This window comes from Nanorana parkeri, unplaced genomic scaffold, assembly GCF_000935625.1.
Source record: "Nanorana parkeri isolate BGI_ZX_2015 unplaced genomic scaffold, ASM93562v1 scaffold255, whole genome shotgun sequence".
Classification (NCBI taxonomy): domain Eukaryota; kingdom Metazoa; phylum Chordata; class Amphibia; order Anura; family Dicroglossidae; genus Nanorana; species Nanorana parkeri.
Genome location: NW_017306523.1, coordinates 721,985 through 744,079, shown reverse-complemented (window position 1 = coordinate 744,079; position 22,095 = coordinate 721,985). Strand labels below are relative to the sequence as shown.

At 40.0% G+C, this 22,095-nt stretch overlaps 1 protein-coding gene across 1 annotated transcript in view; it reads right to left on the bottom strand.

Annotated features, from left to right (window-relative positions):
• The window catches only part of CEP192 (centrosomal protein 192), a 101,819-nt gene that overhangs the window by 66,012 nt on the left and 13,712 nt on the right, over positions 1-22,095 (bottom strand). The window contains exons 4-14 of the mRNA XM_018556828.1: positions 21,444-21,484; positions 17,258-17,399; positions 15,364-15,497; positions 14,186-14,327; positions 12,292-12,425; positions 10,073-10,144; positions 9,589-9,741; positions 8,181-8,316; positions 7,208-7,359; positions 6,054-6,164; positions 1,736-2,078 (exon numbers count right to left, since the gene is read on the bottom strand). Of these exons, the coding sequence (XP_018412330.1) occupies positions 1,736-2,078; positions 6,054-6,164; positions 7,208-7,359; positions 8,181-8,316; positions 9,589-9,741; positions 10,073-10,144; positions 12,292-12,425; positions 14,186-14,327; positions 15,364-15,497; positions 17,258-17,399; positions 21,444-21,484 (1,560 nt within the window). The remainder of the gene's footprint in view (positions 1-1,735; positions 2,079-6,053; positions 6,165-7,207; positions 7,360-8,180; positions 8,317-9,588; positions 9,742-10,072; positions 10,145-12,291; positions 12,426-14,185; positions 14,328-15,363; positions 15,498-17,257; positions 17,400-21,443; positions 21,485-22,095) is intronic.

Below are 22,095 nucleotides of genomic sequence, written 5' to 3'. Positions count from 1 at the left end.
GGTACTCGGTCTTAAAAAAGTGGTATCGGTGCATCCCTAATGACAAGCAGCTTGGAGCGGTGGGCTTTAGTCCTTGGACAATTATTTTTTGTTTTTTTAAATGTCCACACGCCTGTACCATCAGCTATAGAGGATTACAAATTCCATCAGTACATACAAGCAATGCAGAAAAATACCATCAGTTATGGAGGCGTACAAACCTCAGCAGTACATACAAGCAATGCAGAATTAGACCATCTGATATATAGTACAAATCCAGCCAGGCAGCAAGCAACCCATTAAACAGCACAACTACAAGGTAATAATCAGGTGCCCTCGCCCGATATCCTTCCGCAGCAGCCGAAAGAGGAAAAATAGTCCCCTCTCTACTGCTGTCAGTGCGGCAAAGGGCCCGGGGACAGAGGGGATTTTTATCAAAAATAGATGCTGGAGTGGGCGTCTGGTACTGGTGCCGTTTTCCTGTGATAGAGCCCCCTCTGTCCTCGGGTTCCCCTCCTGCCTAACAGGTTGCGTAGCTTCCCGTGTTTGCTAGGCCTTAAGCGACTGCCTAAAATGGCTTAATGGTAGATCCCCCCTCTGCGTAAGATAGTAGTAAATCACGGGAGTCAGCTTGGAGCGGTGGCTACTTTACAACACATAGTGATGGAACATGGCAATAAAAACCAAAGGTTCTAAACATTTCCCACTTTTTTGGTGGGAAAAGTGTTGGAAGCTAAAATAATTGACATCTATGATACATCTTTGATGGAAAGGTTCCTTAATATCGTGAATGGCCCGTGGCTGTTTGATATGCGAATGAAGACCATCAAAGGGTTCTTGGAGGTTCTTGGGGCTGGACACTGATCAAAGGAGATCTGCTGGACTGTCATGTCCTGGGGCAAGCCCGACCCCCTGCTGGTATTTACTGCCCACACCCGTGTCAGCAAGGCATATATGCTGGGATTGGGGCAGGGGCATATGATTGAACCTTCTTCCTGTGTGACACTAACCTAGCTGAACAGCAAGACCTTTGGACAAGACAAGTCTTTCTGAACTCTGCAATCAAGAATGTGATTCGCTGAGACCTGCTGGAGAGGCGTGTTCTGAGAACAGGAGAAAAACCCCATGGCATGTGTGAAAGAGAGAGAGAGAGAATGGTGTAGCTAGCTGTAGGATCCTTAACCTCAATTCCCCTTTCAAATTCCCTTAATTGTATTTAGAATGCATGTATATCCCTACTTGTAAATAAACCCAACACTTATTTAAGATTCAGTTGTTCACCAGTAATTTAAGGCACCCCCAAATCAGAGCACATTCCACAGGCAGTGATAAAATAATTAGTCTCACCACCGCATGAAAACTATGGTTGTTTTGCCTAGCAGATGAATACAAAATAATACTTAACCCATGGTCCTGCAGTCTCCTTCCCTACTGGTTTTGGAGGAGACAACCGGTCCCTTGAAGGTACTCTTCTTGATGGTCTCCTTGCCATTGTGAAAGCTCACCTCATCACTTAAAAATGCCATACCAGTGGCCAAGAGAAGGAGTCACATAGTGACTCAAAAAGAGCACACAATCAAGCGTTACATGGCAGAAATTTAGAGATCCAAATGTCAATGCGATCGTGGCTTGAGTATTACTCAGTGTTAGATCATCCCCAATGTTATCCGTGCCCAAGGTTAGGCTTTAACTCTATGTGCAGCATAACTACATTATAAAGCTTGACTGTTACGAGAAGTGCTTTTCATCACATTACCTTTTTCACTGCCACCTTGATCAAAGCTCCACTGAAAGGCCTGTGCTTGAAAAGACTGCCAGGCATCTGAGGACGCTTTTTTATTTTGTAAATACGTAGGCGATAAGTATTCATCTGCTAAACCACTGACAACAGCTGTACTTGAGCCTGTCATCTGTACATCTCCTGATTCAGGTGGTCTCTCAAGATCCAATCCACCACTAACGCTAGATGAAAACATGTGAGATAAGTGGGTGCTGCCTTCCATGACAGACTGTTGATTCGGCGTTCTGCTTTCCTGAAAGTAAATGGAATCCAGCTTTTGAGCCACATTGGCTTCTGAGAACTCCAGATTGCTTGAGCTCTACAAGAAAAAAAAAACCCAGACAAAAAAAAAAAAAGAAGTTTATAATTTAGAGTTAAAATAAAAAAATCACAACATAAGATTCCAGTTTCACAACCACTGTAATATTTTTGACGGTGTGAAAAACAATTTAAAAACATAAAACAGAAGACTTTAGGGCAAGTTCAGATTTTGAACATAAACTATTGTGGATAACAGTCAGAACTGTACCTTGATTCACTAGAGACCTCTGCTGGCAAGCCTTTAACATCAATGCTTTAAAACCTGGTTCAGGACTATCTGGTTCCTCCAAAACATTTTCATTTTAGGAAATTTAAAGGTCAGTAACATGGCAACTAGAGAATATAGCTTGTTTCGTATGCTTTGGTACCCTCATTTGTCTTTGCTTTACTACTATGCAAGTCATTAACTTGGGATGAGTACATAGCAAAGGTACTGACATACAGGTGAAACTCGAATAATTAGAATATCGTGCAAAGTTCATTTATTTCACTAATGCAACTTAAAAGGTGAAACTAATATATGAGATAGACTCATTACATGCAAAGCAAGATAGTTCAAGCCGTGATTTGTCATAATTGTGATGATTATGGCTTATAGCTCATGGAAACCCCAAGAACCCCAAATCCACAACCTCAAAAAAGTAGATTATTACATGCAATCAATAAAACAAGGATTGTACATAGAACAATATCGGACCTCTGAAAAGTACAAGCATGCATATGTACTCAGTACTTGATTTGGGCCCCTTTTGCAGCAATTACTGCCATTACTTTTGCAAAATATTCTAATTATTCGAGTTTCACCTGTATTATAAGCACCTGCATACAGTTGTGCTCAAAGGTTTGCTCACCCTTGCAGAATTGTTAACATATGTACAATTTTTTAAGAAAACAAAAGACATTTCTTATGGGATTCATATTCAACTGTAGGTCATAAACAGAATGGCACAATTATATAACAAAAACGTCAGCATCAATGACATCGTTCAGTCTTTTGTAATAGTTGTCTAGGAGGCCCCGAATTCTTGCAGGTGGTATAGCTGCCCATTCATCTTGGCAACATGCCTCTAGGTCATGCAAAGTCTTTGGTCGTCATGCATGAACCGCACGTTTGAGATCCCCCCAGAGTGGCTTGATGCAATTAAGGTCAGGAGACAGATGACCACTCCAGGACCTTCACCTTTTTCTGCTGAAAGCACTGGAGGGTCAACTTGGCATTGTGGTTAGGGTCATTGTTGTGCTGGAAAGTCCAAGAGTGACCCATGTGCAGAAGAATGCATTATTATAGAAGATTTATATAGCGCCAGTTTGCGCAGTGTTTGGCCATTAATTTTCACAAGATTCCCTGTGCCTTTAGAGCTCACCCCCCCCCAAACATCAGCTACCACCATGCTTCACAGCAGGGATGGTATTCTTGTCGTTTTAGGCCTTGTTGACCCCTCTTCAAACATAGCACTTATGGTTGTGACCATAAAGCTCTATTTGGTCTCGTCACTCCAAATTACAGTGTGCCAGAAGCTGTGAGGCATGTCAAGGTGTTCTCAGGCATATCGTATTCAGGCTTTTCTGTGGCATTGGCGCAGTAAAGGCTTCTTTTTGGCAACTCCACCGTGCAGCTCATTTTTGTTCATGTATCGGCATTTTGTGCTCGACACTCCTTTTCTGCACCCCATGGCTCAGTATCTAGCCAGCTCAGTGCATCCATATGAGGGCCAACACACTGACTATTTATACACAGACACTAATTGCAATTTAAAAAGCCACAGATGTGGGAAATTAACCTTTAATTGCCATTTTTAAACCTGTGTGTGTCACCTTGTGTGTCTGTAACAAGGCCAAACATTCTAGGGTTATGTAAACTTGATCAGGGCCATTTGGGTGCTTTAAAAAGGAGCCAAACAACTACATGATAATCAATGGCTTCACGTTATATGAAACGTATTATCCTTTGGTGTCAGCTGATTAGCTGCTCTAAATATTCAGTTAATTTCATTACTCAATGTCTTTTTTTTATATTATTATACATTATAAAAAAAGAAAAAAAAGACAAGAAATAACTATGTAGATATTGCTAACTAAGGCTTGTATCCCCATAGAGGGGAAAATAGATGAGCACATGTCCAGACTCCAGAACACTGTATAGTGTGGCACAGCTATATCCAATTCTGCATACCTGGCTTTATATTATTAAAAAATTTATTATAAAGCCAGTTATACAGAATTGGATATAGCTGTGCCACACTACAGTGTTCTGGAGTCTGGACATGTGCTCATCTATTTTCCCCTCTATCGGGATACAAGCCTTAGTTAGTAATGGCATGATCTAAATATTAATTTCATTATTCAATGTCTATTTTTTTATATTATACATTTTATAATATAAAAAAGAGACACTGAATAATGAAATGAACTGTATATTTAGATCATGTCATTGCTAATTAAGGCTTGTATCCCCATTGTGGGGAAAATAGATGAGCACATGTGTTGTATATACATGTGATGAACAGTGCATTATTGTATAGTGTGGCACAGCTATATCCAATTCTGCATACCTGGCTTTATATTATAAGAATTTTATAATATAAAGCCAGAATTGGATATAGCTGTGCAACACTACACAGTGTTCTGGTCTAAAGTCTGGACATGTGCTCATTTACCCCACTATGGAGATTCAAGCCTTAGTTAGCAATGGCATGATATTAATTTCATGTTCATGTTCTTCATAATATTAAGAAACTGACCTAAAATCATGATTTTTGTATCGCTTTAGAAAAAATGTGACCTGTCAAATTGGTACCGGCGAGTACTTGGAAAAAAAGTATCGGTACTCTGTCTTAAAAAAAGTGGTATCGGAGCATCCCTATTAAATACAAAATATATTTGAAGGTTCATGTAACCCTATATATGTGAGCAGCTGTAACTTCACACCCACTTACAACTGATAAGATTTAGAGCAGAATAGTGTTTATGTAATTTTTTTGTGAGGTTCCTTTTTGAAAGTATCATTTGATAATACAATACAAGCCCCCTTTTTAATTCAATATAATACCGGTCCTCTTTAGAAATATATGTTAAAAGTCAAGAAAGTCTTAAAATGAGTATTCAGTAGATTTTCAGTCTATGTCTGCTTTTGTTTATCTGTATTGTACTCTGCACTTTTCTTATGGTATAGCATGTTGGAACTGGCCGTTAGTGATAAGAGTTATCTATGACTAATGTTATATGACTCCAAAATTTGTCTTTATTTCTCAAAACACTGCCTCTCTTCACTATGTGCGTATATGGTACAAAGTTTAAACGTTGATTCAGCATTCTGTACAGTATAAAGACTGAGAAACTGTTATAATAAACTGAGCATGTGTGAATCTGCCTCAGTGTAGTTCATTCTATGTTCCCGAAGCGCTTCGAAGGAGAATCCCCCAGCCGTCTAGATAAGAGGTTCTTTCACTTTTATAGCTGCAGTTTCCAGAATTGCATGAGATTTAATGGCTAAACCATATAAATTCGGTCAATTAGGTAAAGATAATGCATACGTTTCCATATCTCCTTGATAAAACACAATGGGGGTAATTTATCAAAGCAATTGCGACTGTTTTAGCCTCAATCACTTTTTTTTATTTTTTTTTAAATGTGCAAATCTGTTTAGCTGCTCCTTTTAACATTTGTGCCAGTTTTGACCAGAGCTTGCACTATTTTGCAACCATTTACATCTGAGCATTACCTAACAAAACAATCGCTACTGAAGTCCCCATGACCACTTCTTCAAAAAGCAACAGTTAAGCTTTTTGCCTGCAGTTACGAGTCTTCTTTCCTGGAGTCTATTTAATCTAATTTATGAAGAACATTACACTAGCAACATAAATCCGGCGCAAATATATCCCATGCGACCATACGAGAGTTAAAACAAAAACTCTCACTCTATGATAAATTCCCCACCCCCTAGTATTTTACAATTATTTCAGGATTCACTTACATGTTTCAGATCATCTTTGAAAGTTTTACTTTGGTCTTGTTCCAAAGTTTGTCTTGACAATTCTTTTCTAGTTTCACCATTTCCAACAGGAGCTATACGGTTCTCAGAACACTAAAACAAAAAATCAATGTTAATGAAAATCAAGGCAAATGTATAAAAAAATACCCATTTAGCTCAAGCTGTGGAAAGTTAAAGTCAGGCTTGCAGAAGAAATATCTACTCTGCGAAAGTTGGGTGGGAGTTGGACTTCTAAAAGAGAGAGAGAACCCTCTGGCTAGAAACATTATTATACTGTTCTCTAGTAGGTGAATGAGCAGGCAGGCGAAGTAGATCGATGGATTTTGCAGAACATCAGGCTTGTGTACGGTGATTGCTTTGCACTCGTATAACACAAGTAAGGGTTAAGGGCATGTGCATTACTTAAACAGCAACAAGTTTTTAATTATACTACAAACAAAAACAAAAAAAGATCCTACCAGAAATACGGTTCCGTGAGCTCCTAACCTCCTGTAGTTAACAGATAACAGTGCTTGCGTTTCAAGGAATCTTAACAGCCCTGTCCTGATAACCGCTGAACTACAAAATATCTCCACCCAATGTTATTGAGATGGAGAGGAAGTGTTCTGTAGTTCTAACACGCTTGCTGTCTTAAGCTGGACATACACATAGATTTTCTGCAGATTTTGTATGGTCAGACATAAAAAGTGCAACAGATTCCTCCATCTATGCTAAACTGTGTGGATGGAAGAATCACCACTGCGCCAAGCTTCAGTATCTTGCTAGTCAGCCCCACTGGCTCTCAAAAACACTGAACAATGCCTGCATCCAATCAGATTGTTCAGGTATTTTGAGAGCCAGCGGGGGAAACAAGCAAGATACTGAAACTTTGCACAGTGGGAGATTCCTCCATCTGCACAGTTTGGGGTAGATGGAGGAATCTGTTGCACCCAGTAATGAACGTGAATCATATTCACTTTGATTTCAGGGAGCAGATGGGCCCTGCTTGGACATTGCCCAACAATTACCAGTGGCAAGCCAAAATTCCACCTGGAGCAGTATCCCTTTGAAGCACACTCCCATTGTTCAGATAAGATGTTGTAGGTAACTGTTCCACTTTTCACATATTAGCCCTTGCCCACAGTAATGTTACTTACCCGACGAGAAAAACCCAAACTTTCTTCCCCTGCAACATTTCTGCTACGAATATCTTTTTTCCTCGAGCCAGAGGTGTGTGTACTCAATGCCTCGAACGCCTTCAAACCATCTTTACTTCCATTGCTACCATCTCCAAGACCAAGCCCTTGTCCTAATAATTGGGGAAAAACAATATTAAAAGTTCATGAATATAGCTGTGATATAAAAGAAAATGACAATAGTTCAAAGAACTTTAAGAGTATGTCATGTTGGTAACCCTAGTATAAAGGTAAGGAGTGTACTGCATGTCAGCTGAAAACAATAAAACCATCAACAGTCCACTCTTCACATTAGTTTGCTATAAAAAAAAAAAGAAATTGTAAAAATGTGCTACTAAACTGTGTGCTCGCATGAAATAAAACACACACAATAATAAAATATTAGTCTATAAACACACACAGAAATCATATAGTTGCCCTCGCATACAGTTCTCAGTTAATCTCTGCCATGGTTTACAGAAACCTCTTCCTAGTATAGGCTATTTAATCTTGCTGGTCCATAATTCAAACAAGTTTGTCCCTAATGAACCAGTATTCCCCCCATTGGGTGTCACCATCTTGCTTCTCACACACCATAGATAGGGTGTAGCCAGGCTGTCACTCATTGCCTACACTTCAGAGGCACTCTTGTCTTTCCAACAATGTCCACATCTCACAGCACTGTGTAGAAGTAAACAGGTAGGGAGAGTAGTTAGAGATAGACATGAGGTATTTAGGGTGTTTGAAAAAGCTGATTGACAAATTCTGGGTCTGAGAATAGGGAACTTTAACATTTCATAAAGATTTGCCAGATCATTGACAAATAAAGATTTGACTGAGCTAGCTGTGATGTGAGCTGACAAGCAGAAAACAGGGGACGATCTCATATTTTTACACACACAAAATGTTTAAACCCACATACCAACTACTGTAGAAGCTCTAGGATAAGAAATACCATGGCCTTCTGCAGACTGCCTACATGACAAAGCGGCACCATGTTTAGGAACATTTAATATTTCATTTGAAGATTCCTCTTCTGAACTGCCTCCTTCCAAGCCTGGCCGAAAGCTTGGTCTATGCTGCTCACCAATCTAAAAAACACAGTTCATAGATACAAAGTTAATCAAATACTGTCAGATAATATCACTAAAAGAGACAAAATATAAAACAAATATCACCTATTTTGGAACTCCAGCTAAAACTTTTTTGTAGTTACCAATATGCAGCGGTCACAGTACGGGCCAGTGTGAGGAGGCTTTTGTTTGCATAAAAACTGATCTGAATTGCAAGTGCAATGCACCAGAAAGCACACTGCATTGCTAAACCATAGGCATCTCATATAAGGTCAATACAAAAAAAAAATGTAATTTTTGCTCTTAGACATGTATCCAAATATGAACCAATCCAGTGTATAAAAGCTCAACAAAATTAGCGGTGACAGAGTTGGGACCCGGTTACGCTTGTATTGCTGTCTGTTTCCAGGTTGGAGTGATGTTCCTTCTCTTTCTGTCCAGGTGACATGACTATGCATGCGAGCTGAATGCTCCATAACTAGAACAAATACCATATTAACAACTCTTTTTTCACTTTGCAGTGGACTGCACTGCTTGCACTTTGCAGGAGTATTTGTATTTTTCCACATTCATTGATTTTTGGCTTAACCTCTATACACTTCGTATTGCATGATTGCACTCTGGTTAATTTACTGAATTTAGCGCTGGGTATTTTTTAACATCCTTTTTTGTTATATTTGGGATACTGTGCAGCTGCTTTTTCCCAATTCCCTTCCTAAACATAGTAAACAAAAAAAAAAAAATGTGTCATGTAACCTGCAGCAGCCTGTACCAACTTTCTGCTGCATGCTATGTTTCCTGCCACTTTCCTTTTATGAATGCTTATAAAAGTGGAACCATTTTAGAACAGTTGCATTTGTGAAGCAGAGTTGAGTGAAGTGCGCAAGTTGCTGGGAACACAGGCAGAGGAGACCCTTTTGGAACTGAGTCAACTGTCAGAGCTGACTTTGTATGCAGGTGGCAGGGGACAGAAGCAGCAAAAGAACACTTAAGTAGCCACTTCCTCCTGTATGACAGCAGAGTGGGAAGCAATATGATGGGAGAGGGATGCATTGCGAGTGGTAAAGGTGTGCTTGTATTCTTTCGGCTACCCAGACCTTTATTGGCACAGTGTCTGAGCGGCAGATACAAAGATATACCAATTCCTGTTCTACGCAGTCAAACTTGCCTGAACCTGCTGGCCAGGGCAGAGGTCTGCTTGGAGTGAGGAGACAGTTGTGCACATTACCATTGTAGGAAAAGTGCCTTGCAACACACAAGACATCAGAAACACTGTACATATATCTTTACCAAATGCCTTTCTGTATTCTCCAGGAAGTGCTCTCTTTGTAAGGGTTGCTGTGCTCCCCTCTCCAACTCAAGTTCTAAGTCATCATCATCACTAGCTGGAGCCGAATCCATTCCTGTCGCTGCAAGTCGAACCTGAAGCATCTGGAAGTCCTCCTGGCATAAGGGAAGCAACAAAGCATCAAACAAGGACTACTTGCAATTTGCAGAAAATGTACACAATATAAAATCAGAAGTACATCAAAGTCTGGTATGTCTGTAATCACAAGGTATCTGACAAATATAAATGAAGGATTCAAGGAGTATCCATCGACCCTTTGTCTACTGTTCAACATTGATGGGACACTGTTGACCCATAATGGTTAAGTACAAAGCCCTGTATATAACCTTCAGTAATCTGAATTCTATTGTTCTGCATTTGCCATCACTTGGCATACATGTACATTCTTTTCTAGATTTAAAAACCTAGAAAAAAAAAAACAGTTACCTCAAAGTCCTCATCATACTGAAGAGCATCATGATCTTGATTTGCAGCTCCGCTTGAAAAATTGTTTATTGCCTGGGGGAAAAACAAGCCTTGTGATCAAGATTATCTATTTCGTATTAATTTGTACTAACTGAAAGAAGAAACTTTTTCCTCAGTAGTCTTGAGGCAAACCTTTCCTTAACCCCTTCGTGACTGACGACGTACGACGTACGTACAGTGTACGTCGCCAGCATCGGGGCTGTTTAAACAGACTCCCGGCGACTTTTGCCGCCGGGAGTCTGTTTAAACTTGTAGAGCCGACTGTCGGCTTTACAACAGAAGCGATCCTGGCGACTTACCTGTCGCCAGATCGCTTCTGCGTCCCGAAGAAGGGGCCGCCCCCCCCGCCGGACACCCCCGCCGTGCTTCCCGGGCTCCGTTGCCCCTCCTACGGGCCCGGGACCGGCGATCTTTGTGTCCGCGGGGAGCTGGGGAGGAGGTCGACGAACTTCCGTTCATCGATCCCCTCCCCGTTCTATGGGACCGGGAGCGATGCAGATTGCATCACTTCCGGTCCCTGGGCTGTCAGTTCTGGGCTCCTGCAGCCCAGCTATAAGCTATTGAAGTGCGATCTGCACTTCAATAGCTTATTTCCAGTGTAAAGGTGACACTGAGGGTCTTTTGGACCCCCAGCATCACCTTAAAGAGGACCTGTCACCACCATCTGCTATTACATGGGGGGGCTTGCAAGCCCCCCCATGTGATAGCAGTCAAAGTAAAGTAAAAAAAAAAAAAAAAACAGTTTTTAAAATTAAAATGAAATAAAATAAATCTAATAATAATAAAAAAAAAATTTTAAAAGTACCCCGCCCCCGCGAGCACGCGCGTCGCCACGTAAACACGCGTCGGGTGCGCCTACGCATGAAAACGACGAACGCGCTACACATGTTGGGTATCGCCGCGCACGCCGGAGTGAGAGCAATAATCCTAGGGCCAGTATTTTGGGGTATTTCTAAATTGATGACCTGTGGGGGCTTTTAAAGCGTCTATTGACTTTTTGGGGTACTGCAGTTTTTCGCCGTTTCACGGTCGCACGCAATCTGTAAACTGGGCATGTTGGGTATCGTTTTACTCGTTGTAACCTCATCTTTTATATTTCATTTAAAAAATGGGTAATTTGTTGTGTTTTGGGGCATTTAATTAAATTTGTCACTAAATTTTGGGGTTTAATAAGGAGTTGCGCTAATATTGCGCAACATAAAAATTTTCAACTACCACCATTTTATTCTATAGGGTCTTGGCATTCAGAAAATATATAATGTTGGGGGTTTTACGTCATTTTCAGACCTAAAATGTGGAATATAACATGGGTGCAAAAATTGAAACAAGGGCCTCAGTCATGAAGGGGTTAAAGTGTATTTCCACTTTTGCAGGCAAATTCAGATAAAACCTATTTTTATTACATGCTCCCATCCACATAGCAAAACTGAAGGTTTCCCCTGCGGCATTACCTAAAATGTGGAATATAACATGGGTGCAAAAATTGAAACAAGGGCCTCAGTCATGAAGGGGTTAAAGTGTATTTCCACTTTTGCAGGCAAATTCAGATAAAACCTATTTTTATTACATGCTCCCATCCACATAGCAAAACTGAAGGTTTCCCCTGCGGCATAATCTTAAGGGGACTAGGGCGTTAATGTTGACCATAATTAACCCTGTCTGTACTGTGACGGCAGATCACAGACACTGTCCTAACAATGGGTTAAGATCTCAAGGCATGGGTTCTGCACTGTGTGTTTGATACACAGTTGCACAAATATCATGAAACATAAAAAGTAGCAACTGCCACCAATTTATTCTTCAGGCTTTCAGAAAACATCAAATTTCATTTTTTTTTCCCGGGTCTAATTCTGGTTTTTAACTCTTCAGGCCTAAAATGTGTGTTTTAACATACGTGCACAAAATACAAAAATGTCATTATGAATTACCACCTAGGTCAATCACAAAACACGTATAGGTGTATGCCCACCTTTAGGCTATGCCCAGCATTAGGGAATCTTTTTTTGTTTGTTTGTTTGTTCAGGGCCTAATATACACAACAGTAATGGAAAGCAATTGATGGAAGTTACACTGCACAGTATGGTCACAGTTATAATTGCAATTTCATTGATTTTAATTGACAAGTCATTTGCAGCACTGAAGCCATAAGAGCATGGGAAATTAGCATGAATCCATTCTACCATGTCGGATGCTCTCTTTGGCTCTTCAATTTCCTGCCCCTCAATAACACCACGTTGGATTCCAGGGGGACGAAGTTGTTTAAAGTATTCTTCTAACTCATCGTCATAAAATTCTTCATCATTTAGCTCTTCATCTGCAAAGAAAGAACATTAGATACTCTTAACTGCAAGAGCAATGTATTAAAGATAAAGCAATGGATGGCAACGTAATTAACCATAAATGCACCTAGCAATTTCAAATCTGAATATAATCCTGGGAATAAAGTGATTTCACAAAATGTGTTAATTAGCTCACAAAGTATATTTGAACCCAAGACTAAAGATTTTATATATTCCAAAGCATCAGTCTTTAGATGTGGTGACTGCATTAGTTTTCTCTTTGAGTGGTGGGAGCTCCAAGCCACCAGTTGTATTGTGCAGGAATTTAACCCAATTGCTCTGCACAAGTGGGGAAACAATGTACTCTACTCTAGACCGTCAAGCAATGCAATCATTCAATGCATCTTCAGGATGCCATGATTTCACTGCCAAACTGCATGTTTAACACCAAGAGGGCTTCAGTTGCCATTGTGAGGTGCAGGGCTTTTTTTGCAGGCTGGCTGGCAAGTGTGCTGGAGAAAAAAGGTAATAGAGGGCAAACCTGTCGAGTACAGCAAGAAGACCGCCAAGACATCTGTTAGTGGGAACCCTAGTTGAAGCATGGTGAACAATTATTTAAACCATGAGACAGGAAAGGCCTTCGCTACTGGATTTGTCAGGTGGGGAAAAAAAATAAAAAAATCAATGGCTCTTTGGATTAGCATCCCAACGCCTCATTCAGCAACTTAACTGTTACTTTAAAATATCTAGGCATTCATGTTCATAATGAACTTTACAGATTCACCTCCATGAACCTATAGGCTATTATAAGACTAATAGAAGCTAAACCAAAAAGATATGGTACACACTGTCCCCTAAACCTGTTACATTGAATTTCATGAAGATCTCCCTATAAACCTCATTCCTACTCCAGGCAACCCTATGTTAGTTACTAAAAGGGTCTTCTAACAAATGTTTTCTACAGTTTCCTCCTTGGTGTGGAATAACTCCACAGCTACAATGGCTCGAACCAGGTTACAAGCCTGGAGGGGAGTGGGGTTTGGCATCTCCAAATTTCTATGACATTTCATGGCTTACAAGTTGGCTTTCATTTATAAATGCCAAACCACCTCTGTTGACAACTTAGCAATAGAGGTGTTGTTACTTGGTACTTTCAAACCCTTTTTACCTCTTGTTTTGCTGAGAGAACTCTGCTCGGACTGCTTTGCTTTTATGCTTGCAAAGCCTATCTTGTTCCAATGAAAAAACCCTAAAGAAATATATGTGTGTGTTTACACCCACACAGAATACACAGCAATACACCACCAATCAAAAAGAAATAGAAAAAATATTCTTGGAGTTCCTATTAAAAAAAAAAAGAAAACTGGATAAAAGCTACATTTAGAGAACTATGGGAAAAGGCTTTTCCCCATAGTTCTCCTTAGGGTAACGGCAGGAAACAAACTAGCGTCCTCCCGTCACCCTAAGCTCAGTATTCCGCAAGCTACCATCTAGAGGCAGAGCCAGCTGTACCTGCCCCCTCCCCCGTCCGTTCCGCCAGTCAGCGCTGGAGGATCGGAGCGGGGAGGGGGGGAATCCAGCCCCTCCCCTGTCGCAGCAGAGAGCCGTGACAGGATCGAGAAGTGAGCAAAGGCCGGTATGTGTTCGCTCACTTCCCGATCTACTGAGCCGACCTGTGACAGTCTCATTGTCACAGGTCGGCTAGAACTATGAGGTGAGTGAAAAGCACTCACCTCATAGTTCCCGTTTAAGCAAAATAACATCTTTTTAAAAATATTTTTATCATAGCTCTTACCTGAAGAACTGCCATCTAAGCTGGCAATAGATATTAACTTTTCATTTTCCAGAAAACTTGCTACAGATGAACTCATTTCTTGACCTGGAGAATCACACATTTCTTCCTGAGCATATTTCAAAGAAGATGGGGCACTGGTAAACTAGTTAGAAAAATAAATACATTCGAACTTAAAATATTTGTCATCATCCACAGACATAAAAACACACAAATATATGGAAAAACAAAAGGAAAGTTTAATTCTACTTTAAAGTTGGGCTTATATTTTCTCATATCTACTGCTAGCAAGCAGTAAATATATCCAAAATTTGTCACTAAATTTTGGGGTTTAATAAGGAGTTGCGCTAATATTGCGCAACATAAAAATTTTCAACTACCACCATTTTATTCTATAGGGTCTTGGCATTCAGAAAATATATAATGTTGGGGGTTTTACGTCATTTTCAGACCTAAAATGTGGAATATAACATGGGTGCAAAAATTGAAACAAGGGCCTCAGTCATGAAGGGGTTAAAGTGTATTTCCACTTTTGCAGGCAAATTCAGATAAAACCTATTTTTATTACATGCTCCCATCCACATAGCAAAACTGAAGGTTTCCCCTGCGGCATAATCTTAAGGGGACTAGGGCGTTAATGTTGACCATAATTAACCCTGTCTGTACTGTGACGGCAGATCACAGACACTGTCCTAACAATGGGTTAAGATCTCAAGGCATGGGTTCTGCACTGTGTGTTTGATACACAGTTGCACAAATATCATGAAACATAAAAAGTAGCAACTGCCACCAATTTATTCTTCAGGCTTTCAGAAAACATCAAATTTCATTTTTTTTTCCCGGGTCTAATTCTGGTTTTTAACTCTTCAGGCCTAAAATGTGTGTTTTAACATACGTGCACAAAATACAAAAATGTCATTATGAATTACCACCTAGGTCAATCACAAAACACGTATAGGTGTATGCCCACCTTTAGGCTATGCCCAGCATTAGGGAATCTTTTTTTGTTTGTTTGTTTGTTCAGGGCCTAATATACACAACAGTAATGGAAAGCAATTGATGGAAGTTACACTGCACAGTATGGTCACAGTTATAATTGCAATTTCATTGATTTTAATTGACAAGTCATTTGCAGCACTGAAGCCATAAGAGCATGGGAAATTAGCATGAATCCATTCTACCATGTCGGATGCTCTCTTTGGCTCTTCAATTTCCTGCCCCTCAATAACACCACGTTGGATTCCAGGGGGACGAAGTTGTTTAAAGTATTCTTCTAACTCATCGTCATAAAATTCTTCATCATTTAGCTCTTCATCTGCAAAGAAAGAACATTAGATACTCTTAACTGCAAGAGCAATGTATTAAAGATAAAGCAATGGATGGCAACGTAATTAACCATAAATGCACCTAGCAATTTCAAATCTGAATATAATCCTGGGAATAAAGTGATTTCACAAAATGTGTTAATTAGCTCACAAAGTATATTTGAACCCAAGACTAAAGATTTTATATATTCCAAAGCATCAGTCTTTAGATGTGGTGACTGCATTAGTTTTCTCTTTGAGTGGTGGGAGCTCCAAGCCACCAGTTGTATTGTGCAGGAATTTAACCCAATTGCTCTGCACAAGTGGGGAAACAATGTACTCTACTCTAGACCGTCAAGCAATGCAATCATTCAATGCATCTTCAGGATGCCATGATTTCACTGCCAAACTGCATGTTTAACACCAAGAGGGCTTCAGTTGCCATTGTGAGGTGCAGGGCTTTTTTTGCAGGCTGGCTGGCAAGTGTGCTGGAGAAAAAAGGTAATAGAGGGCAAACCTGTCGAGTACAGCAAGAAGACCGCCAAGACATCTGTTAGTGGGAACCCTAGTTGAAGCATGGTGAACAATTATTTAAACCATGAGACAGGAAAGGCCTTCGCTACTGGATTTGTCAGGTGGGGAAAAAAAATAAAAAAATCAATGGCTCTTTGGATTAGCATCCCAACGCCTCATTCAGCAACTTAACTGTTACTTTAAAATATCTAGGCATTCATGTTCATAATGAACTTTACAGATTCACCTCCATGAACCTATAGGCTATTATAAGACTAATAGAAGCTAAACCAAAAAGATATGGTACACACTGTCCCCTAAACCTGTTACATTGAATTTCATGAAGATCTCCCTATAAACCTCATTCCTACTCCAGGCAACCCTATGTTAGTTACTAAAAGGGTCTTCTAACAAATGTTTTCTACAGTTTCCTCCTTGGTGTGGAATAACTCCACAGCTACAATGGCTCGAACCAGGTTACAAGCCTGGAGGGGAGTGGGGTTTGGCATCTCCAAATTTCTATGACATTTCATGGCTTACAAGTTGGCTTTCATTTATAAATGCCAAACCACCTCTGTTGACAACTTAGCAATAGAGGTGTTGTTACTTGGTACTTTCAAACCCTTTTTACCTCTTGTTTTGCTGAGAGAACTCTGCTCGGACTGCTTTGCTTTTATGCTTGCAAAGCCTATCTTGTTCCAATGAAAAAACCCTAAAGAAATATATGTGTGTGTTTACACCCACACAGAATACACAGCAATACACCACCAATCAAAAAGAAATAGAAAAAATATTCTTGGAGTTCCTATTAAAAAAAAAAAGAAAACTGGATAAAAGCTACATTTAGAGAACTATGGGAAAAGGCTTTTCCCCATAGTTCTCCTTAGGGTAACGGCAGGAAACAAACTAGCGTCCTCCCGTCACCCTAAGCTCAGTATTCCGCAAGCTACCATCTAGAGGCAGAGCCAGCTGTACCTGCCCCCTCCCCCGTCCGTTCCGCCAGTCAGCGCTGGAGGATCGGAGCGGGGAGGGGGGGAATCCAGCCCCTCCCCTGTCGCAGCAGAGAGCCGTGACAGGATCGAGAAGTGAGCAAAGGCCGGTATGTGTTCGCTCACTTCCCGATCTACTGAGCCGACCTGTGACAGTCTCATTGTCACAGGTCGGCTAGAACTATGAGGTGAGTGAAAAGCACTCACCTCATAGTTCCCGTTTAAGCAAAATAACATCTTTTTAAAAATATTTTTATCATAGCTCTTACCTGAAGAACTGCCATCTAAGCTGGCAATAGATATTAACTTTTCATTTTCCAGAAAACTTGCTACAGATGAACTCATTTCTTGACCTGGAGAATCACACATTTCTTCCTGAGCATATTTCAAAGAAGATGGGGCACTGGTAAACTAGTTAGAAAAATAAATACATTCGAACTTAAAATATTTGTCATCATCCACAGACATAAAAACACACAAATATATGGAAAAACAAAAGGAAAGTTTAATTCTACTTTAAAGTTGGGCTTATATTTTCTCATATCTACTGCTAGCAAGCAGTAAATATATCCAAAAATATTTTGTAAACATTAAAAAAAAAAAAAAGTAATTTACCAGCGTCTCTGCCGCTCGCTCCCATCTGAAGCTTCTCAAATAGCTGTGCAGGATCTCTGCTGCGCCTGCCCCATGATCCTTCACGGCCACTCGAGAATCTTCAGAGGGGAGCCAACAGCGAAGACACAGGTATGTTTTTACCCATTTGTTAACGTTTTTATTTTTTATGTTCTTGCATATAACTAAAAAAGTGTTTAATTCTACTTTAATGTCACTTTAAAGAACTGTAGGGTACACATTTTTAGTATCCCAATGATAAAGGAATACATTTTGCAATGTACTTCTCTAAATCATACATCCACCATAAGGTTACATGGAACTGGTGCGCCCACATGTGTATTCATAAACGCGCTGCAGTTCCTACAAGCTGCTGTCACCCAATGGGAGTAGATTGGTGAGGATCCCGACAATATTGTCAGGATCCCCGCCCACAATATTACATTAAAATGCAAGCTTATGGTGGATTTTTATTACAGTAGTGCATTGCAAAATACAAATTGCTAAAAAAAAGTTGTACCCCACAGTAATCTTTTAAAAAGGTACAAAGAAAACAAAAAAATTTAAATACACACGTCTCCTACCTAAAGTAAGACGGTAGGAGGGGAGGAATAGAGATTAAGTGAATTTACCATTTATGCAAGGCCCCCTTCAAAGTTAACCTGAGGGGTGCAGTAGAAATGTCATTATGTCCATAATGACTGTTTTTATAGATGCAGGCTCAATACCTGCCATCTTGATCCTCTGAATGGCTTTTTGCTACCACACAGGTTTATTTTTTTACTGACTATGATCAGCAAATATGTGAAAGATTTACTGGCTGCTCCCTGTAATATTCAAACATCGCAGTGATCAGTACTCATCACGATGTTTGCAAATTGAGGACATAGTCTTCAGATACTGTGTCAGCAATTATGAATGAACAGGAAGTGCTTTATATCACTTCCTGTTCATTCATGATTGTGGACATTGTATACCATCTCCTCGATTTCTGAATGAGCCTTTGTACTAAGTGATTCTTGTTCAATGACTGCTGGGGTTGCAGAAAAAAAAAATGGAGATATGAGTGTAGACCCTTGATGTTTCTCCAAAGCACCCAACAGTAAGGTTAAAAAAATAAAAAAAAAGTTAAAGCATTTAAAATAGGAAAAAAAAAAAAAAAAAAAAAAAGTTGAAAAAAGCATGTTTTCCCCCAAAAAAAAAAAAAAAATCAGTGCCACCCCAAACACGCCTCCCGCCCACAGTGCACTCACTTGCACAGAAACGCAAGGTAACGCAATGCCGTGCATTCCTGTGCTGTGCAATTGCAAAAAATTGTGCATGCAGTTTTATTCTGAGGTAAACTTTATGTTTGTATCACTTCTCTATTTCTGTATTTTATTTTAAATGAAGGATGGTATTTTTTTGGTCCTCCTGATTAATCGAAAATAAAAATTAGCCAATTAATTCATAATATAATCGATAATTGCAGCCCTGGCTCTTTGTAGTCCTCAACAACCAGAATCCAGAGAATACACCTTAGCGTTACAAAGGTTGCTCTTCCTGAAACATTTGCTGTGTGATTTTCCTCTCTGTACTTCCTGTATTACCAACTATATTCAAAATCCCAAATCAGGTTTGTATCGGATTGGTGGTTCTAGGAAACGTATTAGTACTAACATTTCTCTACACTCTGTGTTCTCTGTGAGAGCAAGCAGGGACACAGCAAATGAGTCTAATTCCTCTCCTGCATCATGAGCTTTTACCAGTCTACTCCACTCATAGCTATAATAGTGTTAACTGGGATCTACACCAATGCCTATATACAAAAATGTAAATACAAAGTAGGCAAGCTGTAATATCTGTGTGCATCTAAATATTTATATACCAACTCATTTTACAAATACTAGCAAGTGTCACAAATGCCATCTTCAAAGCTAGGAGACCTTCTTGGCTGTGCAGCCAGAAAGGCTGAACTCAAGAGGTCAGAAAAGCTGCGAAACCTTCCAGAAAAGCCACCAATACACTTAGTCCTGCGTGTGTGATCATGCACTACTTTTAACTTACGATTTTAGAGTGCGTCTAAAGCCAGAAACGTTTTTTTCCCCACAATAGATTTGGGAAGGGTTGTAAAGTAATGGCTTAAATTGGTGGCTATACCCCTGCAAAGGAAATTTGCTCAATTTGCCATGGCGACCACTTTCACCAGGAAAGGAAGGGTGGGGTAAATAACATTTTTCACTGAAACAGACTAAAAGGAAATCTGCCAATGGGGACACTTATTCTGGTGAAAACCGTCTGAGGATTTTGCTTACAATAGAAACATTTTACTTTACTCCCTACTGTGTCTACAAAACAGTAAGTAGAGAGAAATCTCCCTACTGGGACAAAGATTACCCCCTCCCACACTAAACCCCCGCCCAAACAAAAAAAAACCAACTTCAGATATACTTTAACCACTTGCTGCCCAGATACATTTCTTAATATTTGCACACACACAGATAAAATCTGATCTTTTTGGCTAGAAAACAGCTTCAAAACCCCAATTATTTATTTTCTGAAAGCAGAGGCCCTGTAGAATGAAAAAAATGGTTAAAAAAAAGGCTAGTTGCAATTTATTATAACATGGTATTTGCACAAATGTTTAACAAACCAGTATTTTTACTTATGTATTGAGTACTTATGAATGAAGTCTTCTTCGTACGTTACATCAAAGGGCTGAACTTGAAGAGCAGGAAAAGATGCAGGCAACAGAGGAGTGCTGACATTGCAGATCACCCTCAAGGCAAGTCTTCCATGCTATGCGTACTACACATTACGGCAAAAGCCACCTGGGGGCCCACTATTACAATTTTGTGCTAGCGATTTACTACCACTTTAACAGTGGTAAAATGTTGTATCACCTTTTGTTTAACTGCAATTTAATCTGAGGCCAGGTTCCCACCATTTTCCGGACCAGATATGGAACGCAGTGCATTGCGTTTTTGCCACGTTAAAGTGTTTTGTGGTTTTTTAGCTTAAAATGGGCTTTCCAATGCGGTCCAGTGTCTTTGTATGCGTTTTTGATTCCAGTGCAATCTAGACCAGAGAAAATGAGACAAGCAGTATTATTTTTGTCTGGTCCGAAAACGGACTGCGCTGGTGTGAACAGAACCCAGAAATACCATAGGGATACACTGGGATGCTTTTTTGGTCCGTGAACAAACGGTTCTGGACATGATCTGGACAAAGTGTGAACAAGCCCTAAGACAAGATAGAGTCGTTTGCTCTGTCCAAGCAGCCAAAGTTACTAAAAAATATGTAGTGTAGCTGTAATAAACTGTTTGCTTATGTCCATGCACTGACTGATTTACACAGGTTACTAATGAAAGAGGAGCTCTAGGAATTGTATCCGAAAAGGGAAATGTGATGTAATGTGTGTATTTAACGTGCCTCCAAGCCCTCACAAACAGGTCACCTGAAACTATGAAAGAACAGCAAGTGGTACATTTAGCTCAACGCTTCCAGTTTCTGCCAATTATTTTTTCTTAGGTAGTGGCAGCAAAAAACGTCTATGGGGCTGCCATCTGCTGCAAATCATTTGATTAAAAAAAAATAAGCAAAGATCAGAAGTAAAAAGCACATAGACCAGATGTACTGAACTAATGGTGCTACTGACCTCTGGTCATAGTTTAGGATAGAAGGTTCAGAGAAAGGACAGCACAGACGTACAGTATGTGTAGTTAACACATTCTCCTACAAGCACTACAAAATCACCACTTACCTGTGGAGAAAACTTTGACAGCCAGTTGCTATTGGTGAGCAACCTTACCCTATAAAATATGGACCATTTTAAAACTTGCTCAAAATGGAGAAGGACCTTACCTTGTTAAAGTTGGTATCTGAACACAAGCCACTTGAAAAACCTAAAAAGGAGATTTAAAAAAATAAAATTAAAAAAAATTTCAAACAATTCAAATATATAATTTTTTTTCTTCTTTTAAGGTAGGGTAGTAAGGAGTATTAGGAGGGACTGATGACAAGCCAGCTCACGAGACAACTGGATAACTTGTACCCATTGGCCAACCACTGCTTTGGATGCATGAAGACCATTATACAGGCAGGATAAGCAAAGCCTGCAACTTCCTCCATGGGTTATTGGACTGTAGAGGGGACCTTGCACAGGAAAGCATTACTTTTAAAAACACTAGCGAACTAGTTGTGTGGTTTCAATGCCTTCTAAAATACAGACCTAGAAAATGTATTCAGCAAGCAGAACCAGAATCAAGTCACAACTCTTGATCTGCATCTGATCTACACAACTCTTGTTCTGTGTCAGGGACCCACAAAATATTAAAGCCAATGAATCAGTGCAACAGTCAGGCTAGGTTCACACCTCCGCGTCCCGGGTGTTGTGCGGTACTGCACAATGCAGACAGCGATTGCCGTGCAGCCCCATTGATTTCAATGGGGTGACATCCGCGCAGCAAATCACGGGGTGGGGGGGGGGGGCAAACTACAAAAAAGAAACAGATTC